We start from the raw sequence: 19,349 nt of genomic DNA, 5'->3' as shown, positions 1-19,349 counted from the left end.
GCTCCCTCCTCAAAAAGAGCCCTCCGGGAGCGGAGTGTTCACAGCGGTAGCCATGTCTAACAGTTGAAACAATATATTTAAACTGGACAGACAAACGATAAATAGACAGACAATTCACAAAGAGCGCTTACTGAACAGCAGAAGGCTGGCGCGGGCTTCGCAGAGCGTGACTTTATACTTCCTGGTCGGTGACGTCATCTCGTCCATGACGTCACTCCCCTCCATTGGACAGATTTCACACGTGGTTCAGAACGGCTCACGCTGAAGGCGTTCCCAAAGCGTTTGTGACACAGCTCGAGTTCCTGAAGAGGAACTTCTTAAACACTGGTCTGTGTGTTTCAACAGGTTTCCCTACTGTAGTTTTTGTTGGCCGTCTTTCTCTGGCCGTCTTTTGCTGTTTGTACATCACCGGCATTCATCTATCATTAAAAAGGTTTACTCATGGGTAAAGTTAGGTTTGGTGTAGAGATATGGTCAAGAATTTTTGGATTAAAATGTTGTTCCAGGGTCAAGACAAAATATGTTGCCCTAGGTACACATTGAACTAAATCAGGACATGCATAAAGGCCTCCTCTAGCTAATCAAATGAATTTTTGTAAGATAAATATCCATATTTCTAATGTAATAAACACTTTTGGATGTAGGATGTACGCTTCGTGAAGGTGTCTCTGGGAAATGTCGCAGCAATGGAAAGAATAATTTCTATGATTTTGAAGCTCCACAAATCAGATATATCTGTCTTAAACTAACCTATATGTCTTCGGGCAGGTAACACAACTTCTCAAATCATGTCTTCTTTTACAAAAAAAAACAATGGGTGTTTGTAACAAAAATACTTGTATTTTTAAAATTATAACTCAAACCAGTGACATCCGACAACAATGGCCGTATGCACGTTCTTGAGAGTTGAGTTCCTGCTTCTGCATTCGTAACATAAGCTCACCGGATACTAGATGAACGAAGATAGAGTTTCAGTTTCAGGGGATTTCACTATAAGAACAAATTTTTGTTACAAAACCCATCTATCTGCTTTAGAAGACATATGTTAACCCCCCCAGAGACGTATAGATTAGTTTTACGATGGCTATATATAGGATTTATGGAGCTTCAAAATAATGACCACTATGCCAGGATCATTTTTTTTAAAAACTGTGTTCGTCTAAAAGAATGAAGTCATATACACATAGGACGGCTTGGAGGCGAGTAAATTACCAGGGATTTTTTGGTGAACTATTGCTTTCGTTATGATTTCAGGAGGTGTGGGGCCGAAAGCCAAGAATTGCTTTAAAATGCTAGGCTATACACTGTTTGAATAATATAATCTGCTGAGCGTTCATGTGAAATACAGAAATCATTGCACTTTTTATTTTAGTAATAAATGATCAAAATAGTTGTACAATGCAGCATAACATATGAAATTCTGCTTCAAGGGATAAAATGGTTTCATTCATTCAAATCAGAAAGACACATGTCCGACTTTGTATGAAATAATGCATTCAGACTGTTTTCAGTTCACTACATATGGTACTAAATGTAAGCAGAGGTTTCAAACACTCTGTAACAACAAATTATTCGTTTTTTCTACCTTCAGTATACTCTCACTTCTGTCATTGCGATTAAACTAGAATCTTGTGCCTTTTCTTTACTGCTCATGCAAACATTCAGCTCAGTTCATTTTCGCCAATATAGCCTACGAACCTTTTTCTATGCTCAAGCACAAACAGAAACGTGCAATCAGAGAACATGCAGCACATATAACACTGACAATCCATATACAATATAAACATGATCAGAATCAGAATATACCTGGGTGCTGTGATTCACTTTCAAACGCTTAATTAAAATGATGTGCCGCTAAAACGAAGTGCTGTCTGGCTCAGTGTTTAATGGTTTGTGCATGAAGACGGCGTGGTGGTGAACGCCACATGCACTGTCATATGTTTTCAAGTGAAAAATTGCAACATGCTCGTTTTATATGTGTGATGAAAGGCAAAACTTTGCTCCACCCTGCTCGAAGCTGAAGAACTGCGCAAACGCGGATTATATCTAACGCAATCGATAAACAAACACATCTGCCTTGTGTTTCTCTGCGGACCGAAGAACGCGCTAAAAGACTTTAACCTTTTTATAATCGAGACCAACAAGGACATCGGCAACGTCGCAAACGCCTTTCAGGACCATTTTGTCCTCCGTTAAACCGAAGAAAACGCCCAAAAGTCGCGGAGCTGTGGTGATCTTCCTCAGGTAAAGTTACGCGGGAGTTCAGAGTCCGGCAGGAATCACGTGGTCACCCAAAGATAACCGCGCTTTTATTGGTTGGTTCAAGCCTGTACGGGTTTTCGGCGTATCTTTTTGAAGGTATGTTTAATTAGGCTCTGGCTGACTGAATAAAAGCGGAAGCAAACAGGAAACTCGAATTTGTTCATCTGAATAGAATTGAAGTAACTTGTTCTTAACTCTGGATTGTTTTCGTTTGACTGCGTGACGTTATGCCGCGTGCTATTTTTCGTCACAGCTGTGTTTTAACTTCGCGCATGCGCTGTTTGTGCAACGATATTTAGCATAGGTTTTGTTGTAGCAACCATAGCGTTTGGTTTTGAAAAAGGTACAAATGAGCTAAAGGCACACCTAAAGAAATAAATGAGCTATTCACTGCTTCTAAAATGTACAATTGCAGAAATTAATATATACATTTATATTGAACATTAAATGAGCAAGAGATTTTGTGTGAAAAAGTTGTTTATTTAGTTTAAATAGAAATGTATGAGGTGGAAGTTTGTACTATTTTTTGCTTATTTTGAAAAATGATTATTAATATAAACTTTTTTTGTTAAAATGCAGAAACAAAATAATAGAGATCCTGAATGATTTCAATCCAATAATAACCGACAATATATTTTCAGTAATCGCAACAAATGATAATGTATTATATGATATGATTAATATCGTGTTTAAATACGATGGTTTATTTCCAAACAGTTCTCTCTAATATGGACACCCAGCGTATATTTACCATATCAATCTAACCATGTCATGTCAACAAATAGAAAAGTCAGCCATCGATTAATTATCATGTTAATTAAGGTGCGCCTTTAGCCTATATTTTTATATATTCTTTCTTGTTTGAAATCTGTTTCTTTAATTATCATAAGCCTTTGAAAAGTTGGAATTGCCCCACTTACTCTCCTCCCAGGTTCAGGAAATAATCCTTTAAAGAAAATGTGCTAAACACACTCTAATATTTGTGTTGAACTGTTCTGGAACAGTGTTGTAAATATAATATATATCCTCTTTTGGAAGCACAGGCACAGTAGTTTCACTTTTCAAAGAAACACAGCATCTCCAGAAAAATGGCGACTGCAACAAGACTACAGTGAGAATAACAGCCCCGCCTTCTTTCTTTGCGGAAACATTTGGGCCGAGACTGAAAATAAACCACTCTGTGAAAAATAGAGGGGGCTCTTTAAAACTTTAGGGTCTTTGCAACTTTAGGGATCTTATCTTAACACTTCATACAGAAAGAGATTAATTAAATTTAAATGTTTGTGCATGAGACATTATTTGTCAATAAGTAGCTAGAATTCTGAGATTAAAAACTTGTTTAATGTTTTCATTTGTTTAACAGTAGGCTATTAATATGCAGTAATTTAGGAACATTACTCACTTACGGTTACGTTTCTGAAGCCTGAAGCTGCTTTTTTTGGCTCGAAATCCCGTTAGGCCATTAGGCAAATGCTTAATATGCTGAATTTACGTGATTCAGGTGATTTCAAGTCAACACGATGGACAACTTTCTGGATGAATAAGTAAAAATTTTAGTAAAATGTAATTTTAATGAAATGAGTGAATGGTGGACAAATGAATGGACCACCAAACCACGCATAAACATACTCTCTCTGTCTGTGTTGATATACAGCGAAAATGGCAGAAGCCAGTATCTCATGGGCTGAGGATCAGTTCACGTGTCCAGTGTGTCTGGATCTGCTGAAGGATCCAGTGACGATTCCCTGCGGACACAGTTACTGTATGAGATGCATCACAGACTGCTGGGACCAGGAGGATTGGAAGACACTCTACAGCTGTCCTCAGTGCAGAAAAACCTTCACACCAAGACCAGTTTTAGGTAAAAACGTGGTGTTTGCTGAGATGGTGGAGAAGCTGAAGACGATGAGACTCCAATCTGGTCCTGTTCCTGCTGCTCCTGCAGTTCATCACACAGGATCTGGAGATGTTCAGTGTGACTCCTGCACTGGAATTAAACAGAAAGCAGTCAAATCCTGTCTGGAGTGTCGAAGCTCTTACTGCCAAAATCACCTTGAACAACATGAGAATCTCTTCAGAGGTAATAGACACAATCTGATGGACGCCACCGGACGACTGCGAGAGATGATGTGCCCTCGACATGATAAACTGCTGGAGATCTACTGCCGCACCGATCAGAGATGTATCTGTATGTTATGTTTGGTGGAGGAACACAAAAACCATGACGCCGTATCAATTGCAGAAGCAAGCAAAGAGAAAAAGGTACTGCTGCAAACCGGAACTAATGACAGTCTCTCAATTTTTATTTTTATTTGATCAGAAATGTTTCTTGAGCAGAAAATCAACATATTAGAATGATTGCAGAAGAACAGCGTGACACGGAGAATGAATTACATTTACGTTCAATTTTAGTATTTTAGACATCACTATTATTAGTGTACTTATAAACACGCAGTCTTGGTGAGCAGAGACTGCACTGGATTCATTCATTTAGTCATATTTGTGTTTAACTGCAGAGATATTTTAAGGAAACGCAGATAAAAATCCAAAAGATAATCCAGCAGAAGGAGAAAGGTGTTCAGAAGCTGAGAGAGGCTGTGGTGTCTTACAAGGTAGGTTTTGATAATAAAAAAGGTTTGGGTCTCGGTGTAGAGCGCTTACGGTCCCACTGGAGACACTGATCGTGATGTGTGTCTTATAACAGCGCTCTGCACAGACAGCGGTGGAGGACAGCGAGAGGATCTTCTCTGAACTTATCCGATCCATTGAGAAACGTCGCTCTGAGGCGAAGCAGCTCTTCAGAGATCAGGAAAGAGCTGCAGTGAAGCAAGCTGAAGAACAACTGGAGCGACTGAAGAAGGAGATCAATGATCTGAAGAAAAAAGATGCAGAGCTGAAGCAGCTTTCAGAAACACAGGATCACGATGTTGTCCATGTGTTCCAGGTAAAGCATCTTCTTAAACACAGGACGGAGGACTTCCAGCTTCTTGACTTACGTGTTTTGTCTTTAGGGATTGCAGTCCGTCTCTTTCTCTGGATCTACAGACAACTTCGCGGTCACTAATCACTCTTTTGATGCTGTAGTGAAATCAGTCTGTGAGCTCAGAGACGCACTGCAGCGGCTCTCCAGAGAGACTGTAGAAAAGTTGTCTGCGGAAGGTAAAGTTTCAGCATCATTCATTTTATATGGCCTGAAAAGGAGCGGGTTTGTTTAACTTCCTCTTGATGTGAGAATTAAACTGCAGATGCGTTTCATCTCCACAGTGAAAATCGTACAGGTCGTTCTGACTCCGGATTATCAGACCAGAGGAGAGTTTTTACGATGTGAGTTAAAACACACACACAACTTTTATTTTGACCAATTACTTTTAGTCTACCACCTAAATCTACCCCTTGTTTGCATTCTTTCAGAGAAACATCTTTTATGACGGGCAATACAATAATTTAGACTTAAACCATTTAGTTAGAAATAATAGGCACTTATGAAATTTATGTTTGACATCTTGATGCTCGTAATACAGTTAATAATATTGCTTCATGAATAAGGAACTGTAAAGTAACACATTACTAGGTTCCAGAGAGCTAACAGTATCACGGTAACAGTTAAATGAAAATCTTTCTCATACTTTTCTGTGATTCTGAGAGCTTTCAGTGCAACGAGCATTAAAGAAAAAGCGTATAAAGCAGTAATTAAGTCACAAACGGTCATGCATTTTTCTCCATTAGATTCCCGTCTGCTGACAGTGGATCTGAACTCTGTGAATGATTTCCTCCGTCTGTCTGAAGGAAACACAGCGATGACTCTCAGCAACACACATCAGTATTATCCCGCCCATCCAGACAGATTCAATAACTGGTCGCTGGCGTTGTGTAGAGAAAGTGTGACCGGCCGCTGTTACTGGGAGGTGGAGTGGACGAGCAGAGGAACATCGGGAGTAGACCTCGCAGTGGCATATAAGAGCATCAAGAGGAAGGGAATAGGAGTTGAGATTGATGCTGGACGTAATGATCAGTCCTGGAGATTGTACTGCTCTCCAGACTACTGCTCGTTCTGGCACAAGAACATGGAGACCGTTCTTCCAGTAGCTAATATCTCCAGTAGAGTAGGAGTGTATGTGGATCACAGCGCAGGGACTCTGTCCTTCTACAGCGTCTCAGACACAATGAGTCTCATCCACAGAGTCCAGACCGCTTTCACTCAGCCGCTCTATGCCCTGTTTGGACTATACAAGGACTCAAGCGTGAAACTGTGTCGCCTAAACCATTAGACTGCGCAGAAGCGTGAAATGTGTTTTTATTGTCATGTCCCACAACGAGTGGGTTTCGGGAAGGTGACATTTTGGTTATTTTATGGTTATCGTGATTTATACACTCAAATGTTACCGTTTTGAGGAAGATTAATTCTTTGTGAGAGTTTGATTAATTCTTTTGAAAGCCACTTGCCGTGTTATCCTGCACATGAACGCGATCATCACGTTTAAGAGTTTCCTCTTGATTATATCAAGAAAATCAAAGATGTAACCCCTCCCCAATATTTTGTCTTATCCACTACTTATCTTTTAATTATCAGAAGTACATTAAAGAGTAAATCATCTGATGCGTATTATTTTGTGTATTGTATGGGTGTCGAGAAATGTATGAAATGTAGAATTATTGTTGCTATTTCATGAGATTGCTTCTACAGCCTTTCTGACAGAATAAAGTCCCTCTATGCTGTGTTTCAAACTGTGTCATCCGACCAATTAATTTTACAGATTATTTTGGAAGATATCACCGGACTTTTAGTAACATAAGAATAGTGTTATAATTGCACATACATAAAGAAACGTTTGAAGGTTTACGATGAGTAGGGTCATATATGCGCGATGCCTATTATTATTTTATGCACATAATACTTCACACTTTATGGCACCGCGGGCGGTTCCGTCTTTGATTTCGCCTAAATATTATATATAGAATGAGACGTACAAAACCGTAAACTGTCAAAGTAATAAGGTATACCGAAGAGTGGTTCAGCCTTACGAAAGTCGCCGAAGGTGTAGGCGTGCTTAACTAAAAATGTAAGATACAGCTGAAGGTACGAATTGAACGACGTAGCAGGATTTGAACGCAGACCAGCAAGTCAAGCGCGTGATTATGGCTTTGCTTTTGTCTTTCCTGTGCAACTTTCATTTTGATTTAGATCAGGTGATCTCCGGGAAGCAGAAAGTGTACGGCTTGGAAACGTTCCCAGAGGGCTCTTCTCTTCGACCGGCAGGGATGTGAAACGCCGCGAACTTCAGGTCTAAGGATCATCTTTCAAACCCTTCAAATGTCGCAGGAATCAAAGCGTTAGAACGCGCTGTTTGTGAGGATTTTCTCCATTCAGGTCACGGGTGCATTTTACAGGTAAGTTTAAGCCCCGTTTTATAATTTAGGGTCTCGTTCATAAGTAAACTGAAAAACACTGGATTCAAATAATTGTCCCTGCTAAAATAAAAAAAAAAAAATAAATAATAATAATAAATATAAAAAAAGCACAATAGAAACAATGACAGAAATTCTAATGGTTTACATTAAAATACCATTATGAACCATTCACTTCTTTTTTTTTTTTACAGTAAAACCATTACAAAATTACGTGTTTTTCCAATAGGATTTCACGATAGAATCAAGCTGAACATTGAGGAAAAAATATAGAAGTATTTTTTAATATAAGAGCTTTAAAAATTAGTATTTAAACATGCGTCCTTAATTCATAAATATTCGTAAAGATTAATAGACATTATTTACCATTAAGTATATTTTAAAGAGGTCTGAGATTAAAAGATTTAATCTGTTTCTCTCCCCTACTTTCTTTTCTTTTCTGCTCATGTATATCCTAAATCCTGTTAACCCTTTGGGCTCGTGACTATTAGGTTTTAAGCTGTTTTTGGTTCGGGTTTGTCATAAAACAAAAATAAAACCAACTGGTGCCAACCGGCTAATATTTGATTTCGGTTTTGGTTTTGCCCCAAGTGTAATAAAAAAACCCCCATCACAGTCTAACGACCAGTTCGTATTACCAGGTGGCTTTAATCTGCATACACGTCCGATGTCATCAACTATGAGAAGACCGCATGCGAGGCGAAGCCAAAGCTCACGATTCACGTGTTGTCCGTGACGGTGTTGTGTGTCATTTCCGATTAATGTATGGTATTATTAATATCATTATGGTGCTTTTATTTTTTGCATTTATTGGTCTTGGTCTACTACAATTAATAATTTCATAGCGCATTTACCGCACGCATATAAATAAGATGCATTCCACAATTAACAGGACTATAACAGTGTAGCCTATGTCCGGAATTAATGAATAATAAAATATAAAAACTTCTAAACTAGAACATGTGGCGTTAAAACAGTGAAAGAAAACTCGGTCGGCTTTTACTTTCACTTTCTGTTTTTTTTTTCATTGACCACCTCCTTGCAATTTGTTTGCACATGTACTATATTGCCGACAGTAATGGGACACCCTCTTCTAATTAATTGATTTGACATATAGTGATATTCTTGGGAATTGTGCGTTTCTAATGTTATAGCAACAATTTAAACAAGACCCTTTTCTATAAGGCAATAAAATGGTATAAATGCAGACCTTGAGCCATTCTAGACACTTCCAAAACTGTTGCAACAGACATGGAAATACAGATTTTAAACACATGAATTATCTTTTTGCCACAGTTTTAAAGAGTCTTTTTCCTCTTTTAACCTTGCCTTATGGACAGAGGCATTGTCATGTTAGAATAGAAAAGGGTCCCGTCCACGTTTTTGCTATAAAATAAGAAACACACAATTCCAAAGACCCTAGAATAGCACTATATGCTTAAACATTCATGACACAAATAATTACTTTAGTGATATCGGTAGGCAACAACCTTTGGGTTTACCAGCCAATGTGGCTAGTGGTTTTCCTAATTTACTAGCCACACAGCATTTTCACTGGCCACAATTTTCTCATAATGCACGAGAGACAATCTCATTGGCTGGCGCTCAGCCATTATTATCCGTTTTGACTTCAGCAAATCAATTTAATACTGTGAGCATTCAAGTTTGCATTTGATTTTAGTTTTTTTAAGCAATGCAATACCAGTTCCCTGATAAATAGTTACTTAAAAATAATGTAACTGCCTCGACCTGCCTATGATACTATACTAGGGATCTGTAATCAGGTTTGAAATTAACTTTTTCACTCCCTAGCCAATTTGGATGCCTAAAAACTAATGAAATCAAATAAAAGCCTCTATAAAAATGTACCTTTGTAAGAAATGGAAGTAGCAGAATCAGTGACACTAAAGTTTAATTTCTGAATGCATTTTCCCCGAAATTACAACTGCATGAATAACGCTGTTTTAAAATATATATTTTTTTAAATATACAAACATGCAATGTTGGGAAAAATACAGAAGGCTCATTTTAAAGATGAAAGTAAATCGCCAGTAGGTGGCAGTAAGTGACCGTCTTAATGAGTGAGTCATTGAGTTATTTATTCAAACGATTCGGTCGGATCAATTCATTCAAGAAACAACTAGTTTAAACTCTTGAATGAAATCACTGTCAAATTTACAATCTTATTGGTTTTCGAGGGGAACAAAGAACCTTCTTGTTCATATCATAATATGTTAATATCTTCCACCAGTCAATAGCCATCAACATATCCTGTACTTCATTTGAGGATGAACTGAATCCCTTACAGTTTGTCCATTTAAGGTCTCCAAAGATGGGTATGAACGAATTTACATAGATCATTGTGGCCTTTGTTTTGGCCACCGCTGCTGCATCCAGAGATCTGGAGGAATGTTGATGGCAGTCATTTCCTAAACCTTCAGATTTGAAGTCCCCTCTAAGGTCATTGTGGGTGCAGAAGGTCTCGCTTTCTGCCCTGCTATGGCATCTTATCTAAAGGTTCTGAACATTTGTTTATTTTCCTCCACCAAGATCCGATCGTTGTGGGGCACCGCAAATATATATAGTTGTTCACTACAGAACCTGTTTCTTAAGTGTTGTTTCTGTCTGTGTGTTTATGCAGTGAAATGGCAGAAGCTAGTATTTTGTGTACTGAAGATCAGTTTAGATGTCCAGTGTGTCTGGATCTGCTGAAGGATCCAGTGACGATTCCCTGCGGACACACTTACTGCATGAGATGCATCTCAAGCTGCTGGGACCAGGAGGATTGGAAAGGACTCTACAGCTGTCCTCAATGCAGAAAAGCCTTCATGCTAAGACCAGTTTTATATAAGAATGTGGTGTTTGCTGAAATGGTGGAGAAACTGAAGATGACGAGGCTTCAAACTGCTTTTCCTGCAGTTCATCAAACAGGATCTGGAGATGTTCATTGCAACTACTGCACTGAAATTAAACAGAAAGCTGTGAAATCCTGTCTGGAGTGTCGAATCTCTTACTGTCAAAGTCATCTTGAATGCCATGAGAATCTCTTCAGTGGTCAAAAACACAATCTGATGGATGCCACTGCACGACTGTGGGAGATCATCTGCCCTCAACATAATAAACTGCTGGAGATCTACTGCCGTACCGATGAGCGTTGCATCTGTATGCAGTGTTTGGTGGATGAACACAAAAATCATGACACCGTATCAACTGCTGCAGTGAGGACAGAGAAACAGGTACTGTTCCATACTGGATTTGTTACTCTCCTAATATTAGATGTAATTAGATAATTTTTTATAGGTTGCCGAATTTGCCACTTTTAGGGTAAGTGCCAAACGTGTAGCTTTTGTGTTTGTCCCTTTAAATGCAAGAGAGCTTCAAGAGCTGGTGTTGTGCCGAATTCTGACTCCCACCAAACTATACCGCCCCTAGTATTGGTAGCTTTAGGGTTTGGGGCAGTGGATGGGCTTAGGGGTGCATTTAGTGTTAGGTAATCATGTAGGGATTTCAACAATTTGGCAGAGCGTCGAAAAATAATCATTGTCTTCATATGGAATTTTTAACTACCACATTCATAAGACAATAACTACCATATTCAGGAAGCGTCGCTATTGATCCATAAAAATATAAGGGAATTTACACATACTTTTGCATAATAGGTCCCCTTTAACTTATTCGTGTCTATTTTTTGCAGAGATTTTTTGAGGAAACACTGATCGAAATACAGACGGTAATCCAGCAGAGGCAGCTAAAGCTGAGAAAGGCTGTGGCATCTCATAAGGTGAGTTTGGACAAGACAACAATGAGAAACTCTTCCAGTGCTGGAGCTCCCAATTAATATCCTACTGTAGCTCACTGTGTGGGACCAATACGTATTAACAAACTGATGTTGTCTCACTGTATAACAGTGCTTTGCGCAGACAGCGGTGGAGGACAGCGAGAGGATCTTCACCGAACTCATCCGCTCCATTGAGAAACGTCGCTCTGAGGCGACGCAGCTGATCAGAGATCAGGAAAGAGCTGTAATGAATCGAGCTGAAAGACGACTTAAACAACTGGAGCTGGAGCTGGATGAAGTCAGGTGGAGAGGTGCTGAGATAAAGCAGCTCACAGAAACACAGGATCATGTTCGTTTTCTTCAGGTAACAGAGAAAAATCTTCTAAAACACCAAAGACTCTAACGAGCTTTTGTAATTATAAGGAGCTTGCGTTTTTTGTCTTTGTGTCTGTAGAGTTTGTCGTCTGTCTCTCTCCCTGGATCTACAGATGACTTCGCTGTCAGTTCTGATCTCTCTTTGGATGCTGTAGTAAACACTGCGTCTCAGCTCAGAGATGTGCTGCAGCAGCTCTCCAGAGAGACTATAGAAAACATATCTGCAAGAGGTATGCACGAATGTATTCCCAAAAATGAGTTCTGCATTATTCATTAAACATGTAAGTCATTCAGTTTAGTTTCTTGAGGAGACTGTGTGTGTTTTTGTGCTCTAGTGAAGACCGTTCGGGTCATTGGCACTCCTGAATATCAGACCAGAAAGGAGTTTCTACAATGTGAGTTACGCCTGTTTCACACTGAATTAATGACATGATTTTGTTTCATACTTTTTGCTGTGACACTGGCTGAAAGCCTTCGTCAGTGATGCACAGTATTTGAAAAACACAAAGCCAGTGAGAAAATATATATGCTCCTTTTGTTACAGTTCACTCATGTTGTATTTGCCAGCACTTATGGGAAAACACTGTTTCTCTGAAATAGCACAGTACAGGTCCTGCTTGCTTTACTCCTTCTGTAGCAAGATCGCCCAGTGCTCTTTTCCCATAAGAATTACCATCCTCCTCAGGAGAAATTGGCCTGGTCTCTTTAGGAGGATCTGAGCAGTAGATGCTATTGAGCTAGTTTATGCCATAATGGGCTTACAGTAACCCCTTGGAATGAGGGCCCACTTTACCAGGGGTATGATCTCCTCCTGGGTCTGGTCTATTGGTGATAGCTGTGCAGTAGCTTGCTGGTTTTAAGTTTTATAACCTGGACATCCATGCCCTTGCACAGGACGTTTTTATCCATTAACCCAAAACTCATAGCCTGGGCATCACTGATTCAGTGTTAGGTTGTCCTTAGAAGTGCACATGTTATACCCCACCTTGGACACTGACTGAGCTTGCAAGATGGCTTTTTATTCGGAGCTATTGGATTTTATTTCTACAAATGTTATTGAACACAATGTGTGCAAACTGTATGAAAAAGGGAATACACCAGATACTAACATAACCTCAGTGCCCTTTAATAAAGTAAATACACATAACATAGTTGGCTATTCTGCACCTAAATCAATGCTGCTACTTAACAAGTGAAATATTTTAAAGAAATGGCATTCAGTACCAACTTATACAGACAGATGGCCCCATTGGTTGTGACAGGCTGAAATGCCTTTTGTTTGTGAAAAAAAGCAATTTAGGCTTTATATAAACCATATTTGACCCCTGTAACACAAGGAATATTTTATTATAAGTAACTGTAAAAGGTTTAGCCAGAAACACAACACTACGCTCATAAAAGATACCAATGCAAAATTTCCTGAAAGTGACATGTATGTGCGTTTTCTTTATGTACATTCATTTTATGAATCACACATACTCGTATTTTACAGATGATTGTGGGAACAATTTTAGGATGGTTTCTGCTTAACGCTTTAGAAACGAGGCCGCAGTGTTATCAATAAACATAAAATTCATCTAAAGAGTACATTCATATACGAATGTTGATGAATGATTTTGCGTGTTTATGTCCAATAGATTCCTGTCAGCTGACTTTGGATCCGAACTCAGTGAATTATTTCCTCCGTCTGTCTGAGGGAAACCGAGTAATTACGGTCTCCGACACCAAACAACATTATCCTGACCATCCAGACAGATTTGATCACTGGTGGCAAGCATTGTGTCGAGAGAGTATGACTGGATGCTGTTATTGGGAAGTGGAGTGGAGCAGCAAAGAGCCATCGGGAGTGGATATAGGAGTAACATACGAGAGCATCAGCAGGAAGGGGAACATCCCTGAGAGTGTAGCTGGGTGTAATGATCAGTCCTGGAGATTGTACTGCACTCCTTTCTGTTGCTCGTTCTGGCACAAGAACACAGAATACGTTCTTCCAGTACTCAATATCTCCAGTAGAGTAGGAGTGTATGTGGATCACAGCGCAGGGACTCTGTCCTTCTACAGCGTCTCAGACACAATGAGTCTCATCCACAGAGTCCAGACCATATTCACTCAGCCGCTGTATGCTGTGTTTGGACTAGATAGCAACTCAAGGGTGAAACTGTGTTATCTGTAGGGGTGGGAGAAAAACGTAATGAATCTTCTTTTTTAATTTTTCCTAAGAGGTGGTGGAGAAAAGCTTTTTAATTCCCATCAGAGGGCTAAATGTATAGATGCCGCACTGAAAGCGAAAATCACGAGGGAGGCAGTGGATCAAACCTCTTCCTGAAATCTTCTGCGCATTTTTGATTTTACACACTACCAGGAAAACTTAACTAAACACGACAAGCCTTGTGTGTGTTTGTGTGATGTTTGTATGTTCCTCAGAGATGTTCATTCTCCTGCCGGGCTGTTATTGCAAATAAGAAATTGTTCTAAATAGGTACACATAGTAACATAACACTTTCATTTTACTCGAGAATGTATTTTTCTACTCTATGTTTTTTTTTAATCAGGGTTGTGGTACTTGAAAGTTTCGTGGTTCAAGGTACTTTAAACACACGCTGTGTATGTGTATGCTCCTAAAATATATGTTTAGTAAGATAAGAATCAGGTATTCATTGTCTAGTCTTTAAAGCGCAAATCACAATAAACTATAATAGTGAATTGCAATAGTTATATAATCACAATAGGCATAGTCAGTTATCGCAGTATATACTGACAAGCATCGAGATAAATACAGGTTTAACTGACTTCATAAATTGCAGTGACTGCCACAAAATGCGTGACACCAATGCTTTAGGAGTTTAGACGCACAGGAGAGGTTAATGTAGTTTATTTGTTTAAAATATAGTTTAAAACAGTTTTTTTCCAAGGCATCGTAAGATGCAAGTGATTCCATAGCTATGCAAAGATTTAATTTTAAAAACAGTATCGTAGCTGTATCTGTGTTAACCTGTTGTGCTATAAATGAAATTATATTCTTGATTCAGATAATGATGGATTTCGAAAGTATGACAGTAATCAGTACGGGTGACTAGGTTAACCCTGCCTGCTTAAAATGTTTGGAAGTAGAATGGCACAGATCTCTCTTTTGATGATCTGAATCAACTCAAAGATCTTGTTTCTTGTGCTTCATAGTTTTGTCCATAAACAAAAAAAACCCTCACTTGTTCGTAACAACATAAAATATGAGCTGCATTCACATACTAGCATATTAATTCATCCCCCTAACATGTGAGGAGAACATTTAAGTGCTCTATTTTCTGTCAGCAAAGCATATAACATACATGAGTGTATCATCATGTGCGACTTAACAGGCATGGCCTTCAACAGATCTCTTGAGCAATCAATACATGTAAAACACTCAAAACAGGAAAGTCTCAGAAGGACAAGGTACGAAATAACCTTGAACTTCAAAAGAAATGAACACAATATTACACTGGAACTCACCCAATCCGGGAGGGTCTCGCATACCATTAACATCCACAAAACAGTTTTCACGGCACTCTCAATCAAGGATCATCTTGTCGTTGTTTCTGTTCCCGCCATCAGCAAAGCGCGCTTCTCCCGGGTCGCGTCTACTGACGTCAACACGTAACACGTTTTCCGCTTTTAATTCTCATTTGATCACTCGTGTTTATTTATTTGTTTTATACGCACTACATTTCTATATCATTTTGAAATTTTTTGGAAAGCAATATTATTTTGTGCAACATTTTAGTACATTATTTAAATGCACACTGATACATATTAATAATAATTCTTGGCTGAATTTGAACCATACATCACGTGCTTGTGAACGCTCGCGTCCACTCTACCGTTAGATGTGCTGCACTGTGTCAAGAAAAGACTTTCGGTTTTACTCGAACTGTGACTTTCATTTGGACGTACAGTATGGGAGCATGTGACTTTGCGGAAAGCAGGAATTGTTCGATACGCAGCGCGAATACTTTCAGATCGATCGACGGATCATTTGTCAAAACTGTTAAAGGAAACCACTCGAAGAAACACCGTCACTGAAGGAGCACTGTGGGGTAAGATCGGTTGAATCCAACAAAGAAAATATACAACTAGATTGTGCTAGGGGTTGTTGTGTCTTCAGTAGCATAAAAAAATATTTGTCGTGCGTAAAAGTAATATTCAAAGCTGCATTTTTACTTCGAGTTGTTTATTTAGGACTTTATTTAGGCAATAGTGATCAGATGAAGAAATCAATATGCTTCGAACATATTGAAGCAAACTAATGCACTAAGGATTAAGGTCAGTTGATTTAAGGTATATGTCATCTTGAAATCAGTCTGGTCATATTAGACTTTATTGTCGTTGCTTCATGGGATTGTAGTTCTTTCTGAGTTTCATTAGAGTTAGTTTTTTTTAACCTGGTTGGTTTGGTTCAACTTTTTAAACAAAATGTTAATCAATGGCTATTTAACCAAGCTCTTAAAAATAACATATTCTGACACTGTAGCACCTTATTACAGTAACACATCATGTTTATAGGAGGTGACAGTACCTCCTACTGGACCATTATGAGCACAGTTTCCCCCCATATTTCCATTCAATCAACCCTAAACCCTTCACTGTAAAAAAAATACAGAACAAAATGTGAAAATGCGACAGTAAAAAGATTAACAGTAAATTCCTGTAAAGATTCCTGTAAAAAAAATATAAATTGACATTCTCACAATAAGGTGCATTCCACTTCAAATTTAGTTTGAATTTGATGTTTTTATCTTTAAAATCACTGTTTCTTCTTATCGGGTATGATTATTAGGGTTGTATGTTACATGTAAAGCTGTTACATTAATGTTTACTGCATATTCAAGTCTACCATGATGGTGTTTAGTGCGTGTGTGAATGATACTCTGCACCTTCTATATGTTTATTAGAATCACAATCTGCTTGTGATGGACTTTGGTTCGTCACAAGACTTTCTAATCACCACCTGCTTTTGGTGGTTATCAGTGTAGTCAAAAAAACCCAAAACCTAAAACACTGATACCGTATACCGTTTCGTAAGTATGTGATAACTCAGGGTTATAAACTCTCCAGTTCATAGCGGAAGGAACTGAACAGTCGAGCTGCAGCGTTTATCTCTCTGTCTGTGTGCCCATTTACAGTGAAATGGCAGAAACTAATATTTCAGTAGATCAGGATCAGTTCACGTGTCCAGTGTGTCTGGATCTGCTGAAGGATCCAGTGACGATTCCCTGCGGACACAGTTACTGTATGAGATGCATCACAGACTGCTGGGACCAGGAGGAGAGGAACGGACTCTACAGCTGTCCTCAGTGCAGAAAAACCTTCACACCAAGACCAGTTTTAGGTAAAAACGTGGTGTTTGCTGAGATGGTGGAGAAGCTGAAGACGATGAGACTCCAATCTGGTCCTGTTCCTGCTGCTCCTGCAGTTCATCACACAGGATCTGGAGATGTTCAGTGTGACTCCTGCACTGGAATTAAACAGAAAGCAGTCAAATCCTGTCTGGAGTGTCGAAGCTCTTACTGCCAAAATCACCTTGAACAACATGAGAATCTCTTCAGAGGTAATAGACACAATCTGATGGACGCCACCGGACGACTGCGAGAGATGATGTGCCCTCAACATGATAAACTGCTGGAGATCTACTGCCGCACCGATCAGAGATGTATCTGTATGTTATGTTTGGTGGATGAACACAAAAACCATGACGCCGTATCAACAGCAGCAGAAAGAAAAGGGAAACAGGTACAGATTTTCAGTAAATGAATAATAAATCTTACCCCTTACTTTTAAATAAATAATAGTGTTGAGTTAAACACAGTTTCTGTTTTCTGTAGAAACATCTGGAGCAGGAACAGAGAAAATTACAGACGATAATCCATCAGAAAGAGAAAGGTCTTAAGGAGCTGGGAGAGGCTGTGGTGTCTCACAAGGTGAGTTAAGAGAAAAAGAAAACTTAGTCTTAGTTCCCACTGAAACCACCATTTTTTTGGTGGGTAACACATTACAAGTAACGCAAGTTATGCAATAATAATACTTTTACTAATACAGAGGTATTGTGAACATGTAGCTCTAAACTAAATGTCACCATGCATTAATTCTTCTCACAAAAAAAGATAATTCATCAAAATCAATTTAAACAGTGAAATGCAAACTTATATGACACAAACCCGCAATAATTAAATATGTTAATGTCAGGTTTTCCGTGGTTTTCTCGGGAAAGGAACGCCAGGGCTTAATAATTAAATATCAATTAAAAGACACGGCTGCAGACAATTAAACAACTAAACACGTATCTAATCCCAAAAACAATTTCCAGAGGTGTGATTAAATAACACAAATGTATCTAATCCCATTTTATTAACCAATGTCTTTGCCGCTGACTTTTGATGATCCAAAAGTACTTTGGATAAGCTAACAATTGAGCTTCATTTTTTTATTGCTGAAGAGTGTTGAAATTCCCTCTCTTGCATTCTAATATACAGACATATATTTACTTTTCTTTCAGCCTGAGGTTTATTGATTACACTTTTTGGTACAAAAGGGCTTTTCATTTGCTTTAAAATTTTATATTTTAAAAAGTAACGTAAAAACGTTACTTTCCATAAATAACTAAGTAACTTAATTAGTTACTTTTTTAGGGAGTAGCACAGTATTGCAATGCATTGCTTTTAAAAGTAACTTTCCCCGACACTGGAAGCCACTGATTCTGTTTGAGGTATCAGCGCTAGTGAATGATCTGATCGTGATGTGTGTCTTATAACAGCGCTCTGCACAGACAGCGGTGGAGGACAGTGAGAGGATCTTCTCTGAACTCATCCGATCCATTGAGAAACATCGCTCTGAAGTGAAACAGCTGATCAGAGATCAGGAACGAGCTGCAGTGAAGCAAGCTGAAGAACAACTGGAGCGACTGGAGCAAGAGATCAATGATCTGAAGAGAAGAAGTGCTGAGCTTGAGCAGCTTTCACACACAGATGATCATATCCATTTCCTCCAGGTAACAGAGAATTGTTCATACCTCCAGGGTGGCAACGACCAAGGTTCAAGCATTTTTGTCTTTTTATTACTGCAGAGTTTGTCATCTGTCTCTCTCTGCGGATCTTCAGAAGGCTTCGCTGTCAGTTCTCGTCTGACTTTTGATGGTGTAGTGAAATCAGTCATTCAACTCAGAGACAAACTGCAGCAGTTCTCCAGAGAAGCGATGGAAAAGATATCTCCCATAGGTACATTACTACGGTTTTGCTAACTGAAGCTACAATGCTGCAGGTTTTGCAATTTCTTAATCTGTTCTTAATCGTGCTTGGGATTCATTTCTTTTCTATGTCATGATTTAGTCTATTTAAAGGGGCCATATGGTGTTGCAAAAAAGAAAATTCAATTGTGTATTTGTGTAATGCAATATGTAGTTTAAGGTTAATAAAAAACACATATACATCATAATGATACATAAACATACCATCGTATGTGATGTTCCAAATCAAAATTGGAAAAGAGCAGACAGACC

The 19,349-nt window shown here is 38.8% G+C and overlaps 2 protein-coding genes across 4 annotated transcripts in view; both read left to right on the top strand.

Annotated features, from left to right (window-relative positions):
- The first annotated feature begins 1,409 nt into the window (after positions 1-1,409).
- LOC122329915 (tripartite motif-containing protein 16-like) overlaps positions 1,410-19,349 on the top strand; it is a 31,881-nt gene continuing 13,941 nt past the window's right edge. Inside the window, exons 1-7 of one of the 3 annotated variants that reach the window (XM_043226605.1) lie at positions 1,410-2,244; positions 3,917-4,524; positions 4,779-4,874; positions 4,967-5,206; positions 5,274-5,421; positions 5,527-5,586; positions 5,989-6,987. In XM_043226605.1, coding sequence (XP_043082540.1) covers positions 3,922-4,524; positions 4,779-4,874; positions 4,967-5,206; positions 5,274-5,421; positions 5,527-5,586; positions 5,989-6,530 — 1,689 coding nt within the window. In that variant the 5' untranslated portion in view covers positions 1,410-2,244; positions 3,917-3,921 and the 3' untranslated portion in view covers positions 6,531-6,987. Of the gene's footprint in view, positions 2,359-3,916; positions 4,525-4,778; positions 4,875-4,966; positions 5,207-5,273; positions 5,422-5,526; positions 5,587-5,988; positions 15,895-16,980; positions 17,588-17,679; positions 17,776-18,608; positions 18,843-18,917; positions 19,069-19,349 lie in introns of those variants that run through there. The other 2 variants (XM_043226613.1, XM_043226622.1) reach the window with 2 other exon arrangements.
- Positions 7,487-14,467, top strand: LOC122329936 (tripartite motif-containing protein 16-like). The gene is made up of 7 exons (XM_043226649.1): positions 7,487-7,650; positions 10,310-10,904; positions 11,363-11,449; positions 11,577-11,810; positions 11,901-12,051; positions 12,157-12,216; positions 13,459-14,467. The coding sequence occupies exons 2-7, from the start codon at positions 10,314-10,316 to the stop codon at positions 13,992-13,994; spliced, it is 1,659 nt and encodes a 552-aa protein (XP_043082584.1). The 5' UTR covers positions 7,487-7,650; positions 10,310-10,313; the 3' UTR covers positions 13,995-14,467.

The sequence above is a fragment of the Puntigrus tetrazona genome, chromosome 3 (assembly GCF_018831695.1).
Source record: "Puntigrus tetrazona isolate hp1 chromosome 3, ASM1883169v1, whole genome shotgun sequence".
Lineage (NCBI taxonomy): Eukaryota > Metazoa > Chordata > Actinopteri > Cypriniformes > Cyprinidae > Puntigrus > Puntigrus tetrazona.
The sequence above is the reverse complement of the archived record's forward strand: the minus strand, read 5'-3'. Positions and strand labels throughout refer to the sequence as shown.